Here is an 18,238-nt window from a genome sequence, read left to right as displayed (position 1 = left end):
CGAGCTCTCATTACACAATATGTTGCATGTACCACGAATTTCATATAATCTTTTGTTGATTAGCAAGATTACTCGTGAATTAAACTACAAAGCAACATTCTTACCTGAGTCTGTTTCTTTTCAGGACCTGAGCTTGAGGAGGATGATTGGCACTGCCTGACACAATAGGGGTCTTTACTTGCTTGATGATAATGCCTCCTCTAGTAGCATTTCTAGGACGAGTCTTTCATCTTCCTACTTTTCCACTTCTGAAAAAGATTTGTAGTATTTCCATTTAGGCCATCCCAACTTTAAATATATGAAATACCTATTCCTTCATCTCTTTTACTAAAGTTGATGTTTCTTCCTTAGCTTGTGATGTGTGCATAAAAGCTAAACAACACCGAGTCTCGTTTTCCTCGCAATCATATAAACCAACTCGACCTTTTACTCTTATCCATAGTGATGTTTGGGAAACATCCAAGGTCACTACCTCCTTGAGAAAACGATGGTTTGTGACCTTTATTGATGACCATACTCGTCTTACTTAGGCTTTCCTCATCTTCGACAAGTCCAAAGTTACCTCCACATTTCAGGATTTCAATCACCATAGAAACGCAATTCAATATAAATATTGCAATCCTGCAGAGTGATAATGGTCGTGAGTTTCAAAACCACTCTCTTGACGAGTTCTTATCCTCTAAAGGAATTGTTCATCAAAGTTCCTGTGCTTACACCTCTAAAAAAAATGGGATTGCCGAAAGAAAAAATTGGCACCTTTTGGAAGTTGCTCGTTCCCTTATGTTGTCAACTTCTCTTCCTTCCTATCTCTAGGGTGATGTCATTCTCACTACCACTCATCTCATCAACCGCATGCCCTCCCGTATCTTTCACTTTCAGACACTGATAAATTGCCTCAAAGAATCTTATCCCTCCAAGTGTCTCATCCCTAATGTTCCCCTTCGGGTGTTCAAATGCACTGCCTATGTCCATAGCCATGGTCCTAACCAAACTAAATTCACTCATAGAACTCAAGCTTGCGTGTTTGTTGGGTATCCTTTGCACCAATGAGGCTATAAATGTTTCCCCCCATCTTCACATAAGTACTTCGTTACCATGGATGTCACTTTTATTGAAGATTGTCCTTTTTTTTCCATTAGCCTACTTTAGGGGGAGAGTGTGACTGAAGAGTCTAACTATATGTTTCCCTTAGAGTCTACTTGTCCTACTGTGGTTACCTTACATGACCCTAGCTCTCATAGTACAGTCCTACCCACAAATCAAGTCCCCTGAAAAACCTACTATAAAAGGAATTTCAAAAAGGGAGTCGAGCCTCCTATTGTTCAGACGGCTCTAGTCCAGGATTCTAAACCAATAAGAGATCAAGGTATGACTGATTCCATTAACTCACATAGTAATAACAAAATGAGTGAGAATAACATAGGTCTGAAACGAATTCAACTGACTCACATACCAACAGTAAGGCAGGTGAGATTGACAGGTCCGAAACAGTTGTTCTGGAAGATATGGGTGAGTAGGGCAATATTGATGAGGTCATTATCAACAGAAAGGACAAGATTGATGAGAACAAGGTTGCTACTAAACATACTAAAAACGAAACTAAGTCGAACCATTCTGGAAATACTAGCAAGTATGATCCTTCTCTTGATCTTCTTATTGCCCTAAGAAAAGGTACTAGGTCCTGTACAAAGCACTCCTTACCGCAATTCAGAGCTTTTACTACCAGCCTTGATTCTACCACAATACCGAAAAATATTCACACTACTTTAGAGTGTCCTGAACGGAAGAATGTTGTCATGGAAGCAATGAAAGCTCTTGAAAAAAATAACACTTGGGATATTTGTGCTTTACCCAAAAGACAAAAGCCCGTGAGATGAAAATAAGTGTTCGCTCTCAAATACAAAGCAGATGGAATACTTGACAGGTACAAAGCAAGGTTAATTGCAAAAGGGTTTACTCAGACTTATGTTGATGATTATTCAGAAATTTTTTCTCCTGTTGCTAAGTTGAATACTGTAAGAGTCCTTTTTGTTGTTGTAAACAAAGATTGGCCTTTATATCAGCTGGATGTTAAAAATACTTTTCTAAATGGAGATCTAGTAAAAGAGGTCTACATAAGCCTCCGCCTGGCTTTGAAGCCAGTTTGATCAACAGACTTGTAAACTCCAAAAATCCTTATATGGTTTGAAATAGTCACCCAAAGCATGGTTTGAAAGATTCACTATCTTTGCCAAGTCCCAAGGTCAAGGACACTCCAATCATACTTTATTTACAAAAGTTTCCAAGACAGAGAAGATTGCAGTTTTGATAGTTTATATGGATGACATCGTTTTGTCTAAAGATGATCAAGCAGAAATTAGTCAACTTAAGTAAAGAATGTGTAATGAATTTGAAATCAATGATTTGGGAAATCTAAAATATTTCCTTAAAATGAAGGTGACCATATCTAAAGAAGGCATCTCCGTGTCTCAGAGAAAATACACCCTTGATTTGTTAACCGAGACAGGTATGTTGGGATGTCGTCCTACTAACACTCCTATTGAATTCAATTGTAAACTATGAAACTTTGATGATCAAGTTCCAGTTGATAAAGAACAATATCAACGCCTTATCAATAAATTAATTTACTTATCTCATACTCATCCTGATATTTCCTTTGTTGTGAATGTTGTCAGCCAGTTTATGTAGGTTCCCTATGAGGAACACATGGAAGCTGTCAACCGAATTTTGAGATACTTAAAATGACACTTGATAAAGGGTTGATGTTTAGAAAGACAGATAAAAAGACCATTGAGAAATATACTGACTTGGACTGAGCAAGATCTGTTGTTGACAGAAAGTCTACCTTGGGTTATTGTACCTTTGTTTGGGGCAATCTTTAACTTGAAGGAGTAAGAAGCAAAGTGTTGTGGCCAGGAGCAGTGATGAGGTCGAATATAAAGCTATGAGTTTGAGAATATGTGAGGAAATTTGGCTCCAGAAAATCTTATCTGATATTCATCAGGAATGTGAGACTTCATTAAAGCTCTTTTGTGATAATAAAACTGCTATTAGTATTGCTAACAACCCAGTTCAACATGATAGAACTAAACATGTCGAGATTGATCGACATTTCATCAAAGAAGACTTGACAGTTGGAGCATATACATTCCATACATCCCTTCAAGCCGACAGGTTGCTAATGCCCTCACCAAAGAGCTTCTCAGACCAAATTTCAACTTTTGTGTTAGTAAGTTGAGCCTCATTGATATTTACATCCCAACTTGAGGGGGAGTGTTAGAATTAGTGGGTTAGCTCATTGAAAGATTAGCCCTAAATATTCTTTCCTTTTTTTTATCTATTTGTACTTTTCTATTTATTCCCCTATTGTACCTATTGTATCATTATCAAAAAATAATAAAAATAAAAATGTCGTAATTTTTCTCCCGATACTCGAGTTTCCACGTAAATTTGTATGTTTTTTGTTTCTATTTTCAATAGTTATAAAACAAATTCTTGTTTTTGTTTCTTTTGTTTTAGGAAACAAGAAACGAAACCATTATCAAACGGATCCTTAGTTGCCTCAAATTGCTCAAATAACTTGGGAGTGTTCTTTTTATACATCTTATATCTTATCTATACAAGTTTGTAAATACGATTCTCTGGTTTGCAAAAGTCTTCCTCCAGACCAAAAGATTCCTAGTAGCCAAGTACTGAATTTGGCCTCTGCACTTTAGCTCATTAAACTAATTTTTGGAACGAGCACAGATAATCACTCTCTCAGATAATAATAGAAGTCTAACAAGAGAAAAATCTCTTAGACAAACAACATTCAGTAGCCATTCTCGGTTAAAGACCTTAATCTAGAAGCCAAAAATTTAAAGAGAAACTACATTACTTGATCAGGAATGTGTTTCTTTCAAACTGAAAATGCTTCAAATGGTTTCATCACTCTTCTGGCGGCTCCTCTGCTTCAAAATCCAATCCTCCGATGCTCATTGGCCCCACGTTAACTGTCCATTCAAAGCTTCACTCAGAAACAAAATTGCCAAAGTATGTAGTACACAGATTGTGAGACTCAGCACATTTTCATCATTCCAAGATGGGAAGATTCTAGACTACGGCTTCTGTTATTATTGTTATTTTAGTTCAAGAATGTGAAGGTAAAAATTGGACTTTTGACCATGTCTTACCTCCTGGGGCGATGCACAAGGCTAGCTTAATTCTTATTCTCTTTTATAAACTATCACTAAATAACTTGTTTTTATCACAGTGAATTATAAGACATTCAATCAGATTGCAATGAGGCTCAAACTTCTTGAAAGAAGAGGATCTCTTTACTTCATGAAACTGTAAAAACAAGCTTCGTACTAAAGTTGGTATATTGAAAATTTTGGCTACACGTACCAACAGCGTCTTGCCCTACTAATTTGGGCATAAACTGTCTGATGTGATCTTCGGCTGCTTTCTCAGACTTCAACATCTGACACTCGAAGGAAACCATAATCTCGTTCTTTCCGTGTTTGTTTTCAACCATGCTCACTACATCCTCTTCCCAACTGTCTACATATACGAGGGGAACTTACTGATGTTCATCACATCAATGTTAATCAACTCAAACAAGAAGCCAATGGATTCAGAGCGTCCATGACAAGTCATACTAGGTTCTAAAAGTAGAATTTAGCAAACGGTGATAGTTAACTGTTTGATTTGAAAAATAGCTCAAACATTCAAAATGGTGAGGAATATGAACAGCCGATAATGTGTTTCCATCTCTTTTAGGTGAAACGTGAAGCAGAAAGAAGATTAATTGGACATAAGATGCTGCAAAAGGCTAGAATTCTTGAATGTCTCATCAAATGATGAATTGAAAAGTAAGTTAATTATTGCAATACTTGGGACTTACCCATGAGCATGAACAATGCTGTGAAACCGCGCAGCATCATGGCCTCTACATTCAACAACAACGGTTCGCTCTTGCTTGTTCTAGCAGTAAGACACAAATGGAAATGGAGATGTAAAACGATAGGAATGTCAACAAACAACTTACTAAAAGTTGCTGATTGAGAACAAAATTTTAGCAGCTTAGAAGAAAGAAGCAAAAGGAGGCAAATATATCACATTGTAGTTCGTAATTGTGAGCTTGATCAAACGGTAATCCTCACCCCTGCTGCACTCTCTTTCACATTCCAATTCTGGAAGACAAAGATTTCACACCAAAATTATCGACCAACTTAAAGATTATGCAACAGCAAGATAAACTAGGCAGGGGAAAAATAGAAAAACCAAGCATTCTGAAAGGATGATGTAAACCCAAAATTGATCAATTTAATATAACTGAAGGAGCTATTACAAAATGGCAAAGAAGATTCAAGAGACTTTCATAGCTCAAGAAGAGAATGGAATGAAGATGATGCAGGAAAAGCAATGTAGTTTGAAAGATGACATTGTATGGGAACCAACAACAAAAAAAGGAAGTGTACAGAATTGTGAATAGTGTCTGTCCAGATTGCACCTCTTCGGAGTTTGTGATATTTAAGCTTGTCAAATGTGAAAATCATCCCTAGTGTCTCCTACTATAGATATTTAAGATAATTTGAGCACTCTCCTGTTTTTTGTTTTGCCTTTAGACTTCAGAAATTGTTGTGTAAATGAATTTAAATATCCAAGGTCTTTCTGATATGAACCCTCCGGGCACCGGATCTAAGAACCATTTTGAAAAACAAGACCCAAATAACTCAACTCGAAGAGTCCAAAACCAATTTTATATGAGAACTCCTAAGGAAGGGTAGATAGCAGATTACTTAGATGATCTAATAACTAAAGATCGGACAAAGTTTTGAAACTCCCATCAACCTTTAATCTTCGAAGCACTTTACAAACAGGACAAATCAATTCTCACTTGAATGCTCCAAATATTCATGTCTTTCTATCGCAAGATACAAAGCTTAAAAGCTTTTTAAGGTTTAAAAACCAAGATTCTACATTTTCAAATTCAATCTTCTTCTCCTCTTTAAAATGCGAGAAATACAACGCTATATATACTAAATGAAAAAGACTATGAAAGAACACACCCTTCACCTAATTGTCTAAATTCATCTAATCTCCTTTAATTACTCTCATAATTGTAAATACATGAAATTAAATTAGAATATAATTCATAAATATTGTGAATGAATCTGTAAATGTCTTTTGGATCAAAAGGTGGCTTTTGATCAACTCTTCACTTTGGCTTGAAGGCTTAATTTGGAAGTAATCATTTAGTGCCTTCGAGAAGACTTCTAGCTCTATTTCATCATTGGTCATTGTTGCATAATGATCGCCTCATGATTGATTTGACTTCAAGTGGTCTTTCATTGAATTTCAACATCAGCTTAATTTGAGTTGGTTTCAACTTGAAGAGCTTCAATTCCATATTGTAGGATCTCATATCTCCTCCATTGATTAGCTCCTTATGATTGTCATTTATTGCTCTAATTATAAGCTCTTTGCTGGAATATGAAATTGAAGCTCTTTGCTGGAATATGAAATTGAAGCTCTTTGCTAGAATCATTTGTTAAGTTTGCCATATTTGTGAGTAGCAAAGGATTCTAGAAAGATTTCTAGCTTATAGGCAAGTTCCTCTCAAGACTACAAAGGGTCGTGAAAATTAAATACCATGCCACCAGAGGAACTTAAAACATGTTATTTATGACCAAAATTCATACAAAGAGTGTTCAGATCAAGTACGCGACAGACCTACAGAGATCTTCAGTTCAATCCTTACCTTCAACATATGTAGAATTCTAAAATATTAAGTATTCGTTTGGCCTCTAGTATTCTAGGGAAAAAGAAACCAAAAGCAAAAACAAAAGCAAAACAAACAAAAGGGTTACCAAGATTACAAAACCCAAAACCCAATGCTTTCATCCAACCTTCAATTTACCGAACCAGTTTGCTACAGTCGACTTTTCAACCTTGTTAAAGAGTATTTCCATAAACTAGCAAACCCACAAACCATGATTCATAGCTATACATCAACTGAAAGACCTCCAATAACAAATAATAAAGATGAGCACCAAAACAAATTAAACCTAGACCTTAAAGCCTCAACGCTACTTTTTGTAATGCCTTATACAAATGCTTTCTATCATCAATTGAGAAAAGATTTTCCAAAACTTGATTTTAGAGTGTTTCCATAATGATAGGTACCGGGATATTCAAAGATACTTTCTGTAGTTTATTGATAGTATGTAGTCGGTTACAGTAAAGATTGAATTGAGTGAGGCGCAATTCAATTACAATTTCTCTCTTGTCTTCTCCTCTCAAGAAGAATAAGCCATCTAAACTCTCAAATATCACATAGCCCCTATTTTCCCGCCCAAAGACTATTTATACTAACTCACACTGGCCTTCCCCTAACATAACAGACTTCTAACAAACTTACTACTAAAAGCCATTTATTACCATAATGCCACTCCCACTAATCCTTTCTCTTATTTCATTTCTTCTGCTGTACTGGAATAATATTGGAGGTCTATCACATAAACATCAAAACCAAAAACCATAATTCATAGTTATACTTAAAATGGTCTTTCTAAGAAATCATTCAGAAATTTAAAAGAATCAAAGGCAGAGAGAGAGTTGGGGAAATGGATGTGAAGCATACCAGTGCCATGGAGGCCGTAGCAAATGGAGTGCGGAAGTTGAATGAAGTGGCCAGATACCGAGCCGCAAGGCAGAAGTGCAATAGAAGCAACTCCTTCCATAGCCATTCCCACCTTATCTCCTCTAGATCCTACAAAATAAAAGCAATTGGTAACGTCTCCAAATTTTCACACTAAACTAAGCCAGGGGCCATTACTCAAAATTCAAAACTACCCTTTTACTGAATTATATTAACAGTTAAGGTGCTCTGAAAATTTTGACAGCATTTCTGCATAACTATGATCACTACCCATTAACAAAACACATGATAGACAATTCAACGTCCTATCATCAAAGGCATCGATACGACACTTGCGGTTAATCGAAAGCACTATCGATGGTATCTTTTGTTCACTTGAACGCATGTCCTTGGCACTTGATGAAATAGAAAACAATATGGGTTTACCACAACCACAAATTGGAAAAAGTCGACCAAGAATCACAAATTACACCCAACAAAGACAGAATTTGAATGTACAACAAATTCCTCCAAAACATGTCCAAAATTTGTCATTGATTATCCAAGAACGACCAAGAAGGCAAGTTTACCAAAGAAGATACTATGAAAATAGCATGCCAACATTTGAAGAAAAAGAGCCGAGTTAAGAAGATAAGGAAGAAATAAACTCAAAGAAGCGGGAACATTACAGTATAAACCGCAAAGAAGAAGACATTGCTTGTGGGAATAAAAATGATGAAAACATTTTCAATTTAGAGATTGTTCAACCTAATTTGAAAGAGAAAATGACGTCAACATTTGAGGAAAAATCAGGGAATAACCCACCCAAAATTTCAAACACAGAAGAAAACATGATCTGAACGTAAGCGTTGAAGTGAAAATCGTTAAAAACGGGGAGCAATCGATTTACCTACTTTAGACGAAGAAGAAGGCCTACCGACAATGACCCCTAGCAAAACAAAACACATGGAGACTGACAGACATTTTACAAAGAAGAAACTTGATAATGACAGTATCTGTATTCCATACATTCCATTCAATCAACAAATTGTTGATGTTCTCGCTAAAGAGTTACACAAGCCGAACTTTGACTCTTGTTTAAGCAAGTTAGGTTTAATTGACATTTTTGCTCCAACTTGAGGAGGAGCGTTGGAAACAAGGGACTAGTTGATTGTTTATAGTCTCAAGGGTATTTTTGTAATCTATTGTACCTTAGTTCTATTACCTTATTTCTTAGGCCTTGTTGAAGCCTATATATATTCTTCCCTTTGTATTATTTGGATTATTCTTCCACATATTCCTTGTGTTTGTCTTCTTCTTTTCAGTAACATATAATAAATTCATAAATAGATCATACAAGTCATATATATACATAACATCAATAAAATATGTAATGTCTAACATACCATCATACAACAAACAAAATCAACAGGCAGAACTCTACCTAAGACAAACTCATGAAATAATAAAAACAAGGTTCCAAAGATAGAACTTGGTTTGAAATGTTATTCAGAGTCTCAAAAGAGTTCATAATGAGCAATTTTACTCAAAGAAACCTTAAACCTTAATCTGAACACGTAGAAACAGAACTGTTGCTTCGTGGTTTTGACTCAAGCATTTTCTCTCATATTTTATTTTGAAGTTGTGGATTGGGCTTCTCATTTGTTTAAGCATTTATGTGGTTGGGCTTACGGTTTATGAAAGCCAAAAATCTTGTGCAACTTCAATGTCTCTAGATTCTAGCCCAAACATTGGAACTTGTAAATTAGGTTTGGGCCTTTCTCCCGCCTCCAATACATCAGTTTGTGGAATATGAAGAAACTTGGACGATTAACCGTTTTAAGGGTACTGCATGCAGACTGGTTTTTCTGGGTTTTATAGGCTCGTTTTTAGCTTCTGCTCAGAAGGTAAAATTCTGGGTTTTGTGTCAGATTTCTTGAGGATTGAAGTCTTTCTCTTCTTCTCCTTTTTTTTTATTTTTGTTGTATTTTGTTCATGAAAAGTTCAAAGGTAATAGAAAATTGTTCATCTTGCATAATATATACAAAACCCTATAAATATTTATGTTTTTTTCTCTGCTCTTCTATGATATGGTTAGTGTGTTAACGACATTTCGGGATCAAAATTCAAACTAGAGAGTATTTGCTAGGCCTCCAATCACTCAAGTTTACAAGAGAATGGGTAAAAAGGAGAATTCCACCTAGACAGCATGGTAGTTAGGATGGCCAGTGGTCCTCATGACGCGTGGCAGCAGGAACGTAGGAATTTATATATGAGCATTTTATGTTAGAGTTGATCATCTTTGTGATTATGCATTTTGTGTGAACCTTGTTCATGGCGGAGAGTGCAGCCCTCTTATTTGGCTCAATCCCCTAGTTTAGATACTCTTTCGTGGCTGGTGAACTGTTATTTAAGATATATATATATATATACCGCTATCCTCTCGCTTAATATATCTGTCTGTGTATTCTGCTGGAAATGGAGTGGTTGTGTGTGTTGTTTGGCTGATTTATCTATAGGTTGGATAGAAGCTTAACATTGGGTATCAGAGCGAATCGACACCCTGGAGAGGTGGAAGAAGATGACGCAAAAACTAATCAAAGAGTGCTTGGATGCTTCGGAAGCTGAGATCGAAGCAATCAAAAAAGAGAGGTTCAACGAATACCTGTCCTGGAGAAGATGATGGAAAGAATGCACGCCATGTTAACCGAAATGTATGAGGATCGCCAGAGACAGCCGGGAGGATCTAAACTGATCAGAGTGAGCACTGGAAAACGGAAAATTCGAACTGAAGACTTGGTCGAAGGAGACGAGGAAGGGGAAACCTCTCTGACTTTAGAAACAGGGGCAGGGCAAGATCGGATAAAATTTAAAAAACTGGAGATGCCGGTTTTTAATGGAAAAGACCCGGATGGTTGGATTTATAGAGCGGAACACTACTTTCAGATGCACCTTCTGAATGAGCAAGAGAAGTTGAAAATCGCAATAGTCAGTATGGAAGGGAAGGGCCTGTGTTGGATTCGTTGGGCAGAGAATAGGAAGCGTTTCCGATCATGGAAGGAATTAAAAGAGAGAATGTACAATCGTTTTCGTAATAGGGAACATGGAACGAGTTGCGTGCGATTCTTGGCAATAAAACAGGAGAGCTCGATGGGAGAGTATCTGCAGTGGTTTGAAGAGTTATCGACGCCGTTACCAGAAATGGCGGAAGACGTTTTGGTAGGGACCTTCACAAACGGGTTGGATCCAGTTATTAGAACCGAGTATTTGCAATGCGGGTCGTGGGCTTGGAGGATATGATGGACGCGACCCAATTAGCTGAAGAGAAGTTGGATATAGCTAGGGCTTCGCAAGGCCCATACGCTAAGGATGGGAAACTGGCCCAAAAGCATGTGCCAAAAATTTCGGAAATCCCTTCGACTAAGATCGTGACATTGGCTGAGAGGATTCCCGTGAATTTAAATCAGTCGAGCGACCCACAGAACGTCGCGAGGGAATGGTGAACGGCGAGAAAACAATTTTCGAAGGTGGACAGATTCTGAACTGCAAGCACGACGTGACAAGGGGTTGTGTTGTCGATGCGACGAACCATTTAGCAAAGGTCATCGTTGCAAAAACAAAGAGTTTCGCCTCTGTGTGGTCGCGGACGATTTAGAAGATATTGAGATGGAAGACAGTATGCACGAGGGAGAAATGGTTGAGGTCAGTCCGGTGGTAGAATTATCACTGAACTCCGTTATAGGTTTGACAGCACCGAGTACGTTCAAGGTAAAAGGAACTGTGGAAGACAAAGAAATAGTGATCATGGTGGATTGTGGAGCCACCCATAATTTTATCTCCCTGAAGCTGGTAGAGAGCCTCAATTTACCCATGGCTGAAACAACAAATTATGGGGTCATTTGCGGTCCGGAAAAGCGGTGCAAGGCCGAGGCATGTGTAAAGGCATCACTGTGGGTCTGTAAGTCCTAACCATAGTAGAGGATTTCTTGCCGCTGGAGTTGGGTAACTTGGATATGGTGCTTGGGATGCAATGGCTACAGAAGCAAAGCACAATGACAGTGGATTGGAAAGCCCTCACCATGACTTTTGTTGTCGAGGACACCAAGGTAATCTTAAAAGGGGATCCTTCGCTGACCATAATGGAAATATCCTTGAAGGTATTAGTTAAAATGTGGCAACCGAACGATCAAGGATTTTTAGTTAATTTTAGAGCCATGGGCATTTCGAAGGCTGACCGAGAGTTAGTAGTGACAGATTCAGTGGAAGATTTCCAACCAGAGTTTGAACAACTACAACAGGAATTCAGTGATATATTTGATGTGTCCAACGAACTGCCCCCAATGCGACAAATAGACCATAGGATCCAGTTGAAAGAAGGTACAGATCCCATTAATGTGAGGCCATACCATTACCCACATGCCCAAAAAAACGAGATTGAAAGATTGGTGATGACATGCTAGCTTCGGGCATTATAAGACCTAGCACCAACCCATTTTCCAATCCGGTTATCTTGGTAAAAAAGAAGGATGGGGGATGGCGGTTTTGCGTCGACTATCGCACTTTAAACCGAGCTACTGTACCGGATAAGTTCCCTATCCCCATGATTGATGAGCTGCTGGATGAGCTAAATGGAGCGAGTATCTTATCTAAAATAGACTTGAAATCTGGGTACCATCAAATCCGGGTGCGGGATGAAGATGTGAGCAAGACAGCTTTCAAAACACACGAGGGCAATTACAAGTTCCTAGTCATGCCCTTCGGCCTCACCAATGCACCCGCTACGTTCCAAGCCCTTATGAATCAGGTTTTTCGACCTTATTTACGTAAATTCTTGCTAGTATTTTTTGACGACATTCTTGTGTACAGCAAAGACGTGGAAACACATCTAGAGCATCTCACTGTGGTATTTCAACTGTTGAGACAGCATTGCCTTTTTGCTAACTAGAAGAAATGTCATCTTGCGAAGGATCGAATTGAATACTTAGGCCATTGGTTAACGGCCAAGGGAGTTGAAGCTGATCAGAAGAAGATTAAGGCCATGTTAGAGTGGCCAACACCGAAGAATATAAGGGAGCTTCGGGGGTTTTTGGGGCTGACTGGGTATTATCGTCGGTTTGTAGCAAAGTATGGCACCATTGCTACACCACTTACGAAGTTGACCAAGAAGAATAATTTTCGTTGGTTGGAAGAGGCAACAAAAGCGTTTGAATAACTTAAGAGAGCCATGGTAACACTCCCCGTGTTAGCATTACCCAATTTCCAGCTGCCCTTTGAAGTAGAAACAGATGCGTCGGGGTTCGGTTTGGTGTTGTGCTACCGAAGAACAAGAGGCCAATCGCGTATTTCAGCCAAAAACTCTCAGAAACAGCTCGTGAAAAATCTGTTTACAAAAGGGAGCTGATGGCCATAGTATTGGCAGTGGAAAAATGGCGACATTACCTTTTGGGTCATCGTTTCGTGGTATATACTGATCAAAAAGCGTTGAGGCATATCCTGGAACAAAGAGAAATAATACCCGGTGTGCAAAAGTGGTTGATGAAGCTGGTGGGATTTGATTTTGAGATACGCTATCGAGCTGGACCAGAAAACAAAGCCGCGGACGCTTTGTCCCGCATTCCAATTGAGGTTGAGTTAAATGCCATTACTGTCCCCTCTTTGTTGGACATTACAGTGATCGAAAGAGAGGTGCAGGAGGACGAGAAATTAAAGGCAATATTTGACAGAATTGTGGCGGAACCGGACTGCGTTCCCTGTTATACGATTTGCCAAGGTAAGTTGTTTTATAGGGGCAGATTGGTTCTTTCGAGGACATCGAGTTTCATTCCTATTATATTACACACTTTCCATGACTCGATCATTGGGGGACATTCAGTTGAATTGTTTTGGAAAGGGATGAAGAATGACACCAAGCAGTATGTAGATAAATGTGATGTTTGCCAGCAGAACAAGGTCCAAGCGTTATCTCCAGCCGGGCTGTTACAACCTCTTCCTATTCCCAACCGTATTTGGGAAGATATTTCCATGGATTTTGTGGAGGGTCTACCACGTTCCAAGGGGTTTGACACAATATTGGTGGTAGTTGATCGCCTAAGCAAGTATGCTTATTTTATTACCTTGGGTCTTCCGTTCTCGGCTAAAATAGTAGCTATGGTGTTCATCAAAGAGGTAGTGCGCCTCCATAGATATCCCCGCTCGATAGTGTCCGACCGTGACCGAGTCTTCTTAAGCCACTTTTGGAAAGAGTTATTATGTTTACAAGGGACCCAACTTAAGCGGAGCAAGGCATACCATCCCCAAACCGATGGACAAACGGAGGTCATTAACAAATGCTTGGAACTTTATTTAAGATGTTTTTGCCAAGAGAAGCAAAAGACGTGGAGTGATAAGGTTGTGTGGGCTGAGTATTGGTACAATACCAACTACCAATCATCGATCAAAAGTACCCCTTATGCAGTAGTTTATGGACAGCCCCCTCCTCCTATCATCTCATATGGTCAAACCGGGACAACTCCGAATGATTCGATGGAGCATCAATTGCAATCTCGAGATGAGATGCTGGCAGCATTGAAGAGGCATTAGCACGCCCAAGAGCGAATGAAGAAATTTGCCAATGTACATCGTCGAGACGTGGTGTTTGACATTGGGGACAGGGTATTCTTAAAATTGCAGCATTATAGACAGCAGTCAGTAGCAAAAAAACGTTGTGAAAAGTTATCGCCGAGGTATTTTGGGCCATATACGGTGTTGGGTAGAGTGGGAGAGGTCGCCTACCTGCTGGACCTTCCTGAAACTGCCAAAATACACCCCATTTTCCATGTATCGCAACTTAAGAAAGCAGTAGGAGACAAACATCAAGTCTATCCGGACATTGCAATGATCAATGATCAAATGGAGTTAGTGATGGAACCGGAAAACATGACCCAACTTCGTTGGAACAAGGCTGAACGTGATTGGGAATATTTGGTACAATGGAAGGATCAACCAAGTCATGAAGCAACATGGGAGTCCTACGCGAAGCTTAGGCATCAAATTCCAAATTTCCACCTTGAGGACAAGGTGGCTCTTCTCTATGGGGGTATTGCTAGGCCTCCAATCACTCAAGTTTAAAAGAGAAGGGGTAAAAAGGAGAATTCCACCTAGACAGCATGGTAGTTAGGATGGCCAATGATCCTCATGACACGTGGCAGCAGGAACGTAGGAATTTATATATGAGCATTTTGTATTAGGGTTGATCATCTTTTTTATTATGCATTTTTTGTGAACCTTGTTCATGGTGGAGAGTGCAGCCCTCTTATTGGCTGAATCCCTTTTGTTTAGATACACTTTTGTGGCCGGTGAACTATTATTTAAGATATATATATATATATATATATACACCGTTATCCTCTCCCTTAATATATCTTTCTGTGTATTCTGCTGGAATATTGGAGTGGTTGTGTGTGTTGTTTGGCTGATTTATCTGTAGGTTGGATAGAAGCTTAACAGTATTCAAGGGTCAAAAACTAAAAAACAGCACCTTAGTTAAAATCAAAAGGTTGTAAATAGAGTTCTAATGCCCAAACCTCAACAATATGGACCTTGTTTCTCACTGAAAAGTGTTCAAATAGTTCAGAAACTACTTTGAGTCAATGTATAAGAGTTTACCAGCGCTGTTACTTGGATTCTTGCTAGAACGTGTCCGTATATGATTAATCCTACGTATTTAGAGCTATTAAGAAGCGTGCGACTTAGATATAACGCTAAGTAAAAGTGGGTCAGTGGAACCTGGTTAAAAGAGATGAAAACCCCGTTGAACGCCGGTTACGGAATTGCGCCGAAATTGCGCCGGTTACGGAATCAGAATGGTATGTATCCGATTTCGAATGGGTGACTACTGAAACTCGTGGGTATCGCACCGACACTGTTCACAGGAGAGGAATTCTGGTCTTCAGAGTTGGAGATTCGTGGGTCTCGCTGGAGCGTTCGTGGATGGTATTATCGCCGCCGGCAATGCAGTGGTAAAAAAAACTTAAAGAGCTGATTTGGGACCAAATTATTCAAAGATTACAATCACCTCTAAATACTGTTTAAAATTTTCTAATTTAGTTACCTTAAGTTACTTCAAATTCCTCGGTATAGTTCTACGATTGACATTCATCCTCCATTTGCTGCCATATTAACCATTTGTTACATTTTGATTTTATTAGATTCCTTTTTTATTTATTTATTTGCTTCATTTTTTACTATTTTCTTATCAAACTTACAACGGGTAATTTAACAAAAACTCAAAATATTTATAAGTCGTATAACAATATAAAAAACTCAAGAAAATAGTCATTTTTTTTTAAATATTTCAGGTTTGTCCTTGTCGCTTTTGAATTCTGCACTACTCCAATTTCTTCCCCTTCCTTTTCATATTCTTCAAAGTGACGGTCACCGATAGTGTTTTTCTTTTCTTCTTCTTCTGCAATTTTTTTTATATTTTTTAAATCAAGATTGTTATTCTACAATTATTATTATTCTTTTTCATTGTACTTCTGTTTTATTATCTTTGTTTTCAATCAATCATTAATCTTGTATTTTTTTCAATGTGTCGTGGAAAAAGATGAACTACATGATTGTTTAACATAAAGCTTTTCAAAACCATCGTTTATCATGAACTACACGATCGTGTATCATAAACTACACGATCGTGTATCATGATATATACCATCATTTAGCAGGGCTTTTCAAAATCATCGTTTATCATGAACTACTTGATTGTGTATAATGAATTACATGATCGTGTATCATCATCTACACAATTGTTTACTATGGCTTTTTCAAAACCATTATTTATCATGAACTAACAATAGTGCATCATGAACTACACAATCGTGTAGATGATGATACAATTTGAGTTTTAACGATGCAAATTTTGCGTCATAAAGACTTTCAACGACACAATTTTTACGTCATTGAAGCCACTGTCAAGAAAGGTAATTTAACAACACTTTGGAAAACGTGTCATTAAATATGTTTAGATGACACCAAAATTGTGTCATTAATACCTTTACCTTGATACAATAAATATGTCATCGTTATCTATAACTCGACACCAATATATTGTCATCAATACGGTTACATTAACGCAAATCATGTGTCATCGTTACCTATGCCTTGACACTAATATATCGTCAATAATACTCTTATATTGACGCTTTAAATTTATCACCGTTACCTATTACTCGACACGAATATATTGTCATTAATAACCTTATATTGACGCTTTAAATATGTCATCATTATCTATACCTTGACACAAATATATTGTCATTAATAACCTTATATTGACGCTTTAAATATGCCACCGTTATCTATACCTTGATACAAATATATTGTCATTAATACCCTTACATTGACACTTTAAATGTGTCACTGTAATTTGTCACTCGACACAAATATATTATCATTAATACTATTACATTGACAATTTAAGTGTGTCACCATTATCTATCACTCGACACTAATATATTGTCATTAATACTCTTATAACGACGCTTTAAGTGTGTCACCTTTCAATATAACTCGACACTAATATATTGTCGTTGTAAATATTTCGTTACACAAAATTGTTGTCAAGAAATGTGTTTTAACAACATTGTTTCTGTTTAATAAAGGCTTATATGTCGACACGTGTTTGGTGTCGTTATTTTTCATTTTCGTAACACATATTTTTCTGTCATATATTTCTTCTTTCAAAAAAATTAAATACTAAATTTCAGTATTACCCATATATGTTTAGAAAGATATTTATATTGATAATAAAAAATATAACTTACATTATCGATAAAAAATTTACAATAATCCAAAAGATAAATTTACTGTAATATTACATGTATGTGTGACCTAATCTAATCAAACTGACACATAAATGAGAACTTGATCGATACCATGGTCCATGAATTCTTCAATTACCTGCAAATTTGAAGAAAATGAACCTTAGCCAACATTCATTACATAAAATGCATAAGCATATGGATACCTGCTGTGTATTACTTCACATAATATTTTTTTTGTTTCCCTTCATTAAAGAACATCTAACTTTCCCCATCTTCCCCTATATATACACTACGGTTCCTCCTTTCATTTATCACTTTCACTTCTCTATCACTACATTCTTCTCTCTGTTTATATCTTCTCCTTCGTAAGTGCCTTTTTTGTTCTCATTATATTTTCAATTTGCCTTGTTTTTCCAAGTAATTCATTCCTCTGTTCTATTCATGTGTTTCTACGATTAACTTTTGTCCTCCTTTCTCACTTACGAACTATTTTATATGTCTTTATATTCATCTATTGTATTGATGTTTACGTTATATTTAACATGACATGTATCACATAGTAAATATGAATATTTAACAAATTAGTAAATATAGGGTTTTAGTAAGTTCATAATAAGCTTTAATTAGGGATTTTTGACAATGTATATGGATATTGTACTAATTCACTTAGTACATATTTTATAGGAAAGTTTACATACTTTGTAATGGATCAACAAACACTTCTTGCCGTCTTAATTGCGTTCACGTTGGCCCAGCGTCAGATGTTACTAACGTTGGAGCTACTAAAGAACGACAGTAGGTGTATCACGCATAC

At 37.4% G+C, this 18,238-nt stretch overlaps 1 protein-coding gene across 2 annotated transcripts; it reads right to left on the bottom strand.

The window, feature by feature from the left end:
• Positions 1-3,538: 3,538 nt before the first annotated feature.
• On the bottom strand, positions 3,539-15,673 carry LOC103491830 (uncharacterized). Of its 2 annotated transcripts, XM_008451934.3 has the most exons (7): positions 15,389-15,673; positions 15,269-15,318; positions 7,628-7,756; positions 5,101-5,174; positions 4,886-4,965; positions 4,387-4,538; positions 3,539-3,992 (listed from the first exon to the last, which is right to left on the bottom strand). In XM_008451934.3, exons 3-7 carry the CDS (start codon positions 7,731-7,733, stop codon positions 3,928-3,930), a joined length of 477 nt encoding a protein of 158 aa, XP_008450156.1. In that variant the 5' UTR covers positions 7,734-7,756; positions 15,269-15,318; positions 15,389-15,673; the 3' UTR covers positions 3,539-3,927. The 2 variants fall into 2 exon arrangements, with proteins under 2 accessions (XP_008450156.1, XP_016900818.1); XM_017045329.2 differs by lacking the exon at positions 15,269-15,318 and having other exon boundaries at positions 15,389-15,672.
• Between the last annotated feature and the right edge of the window lie 2,565 nt (positions 15,674-18,238).

This window comes from Cucumis melo, chromosome 6, assembly GCF_025177605.1.
Source record: "Cucumis melo cultivar AY chromosome 6, USDA_Cmelo_AY_1.0, whole genome shotgun sequence".
Lineage (NCBI taxonomy): Eukaryota > Viridiplantae > Streptophyta > Magnoliopsida > Cucurbitales > Cucurbitaceae > Cucumis > Cucumis melo.
Note: the sequence above shows the minus strand (reverse complement) of the source record. Positions and strands in the feature narration are given on the sequence as shown.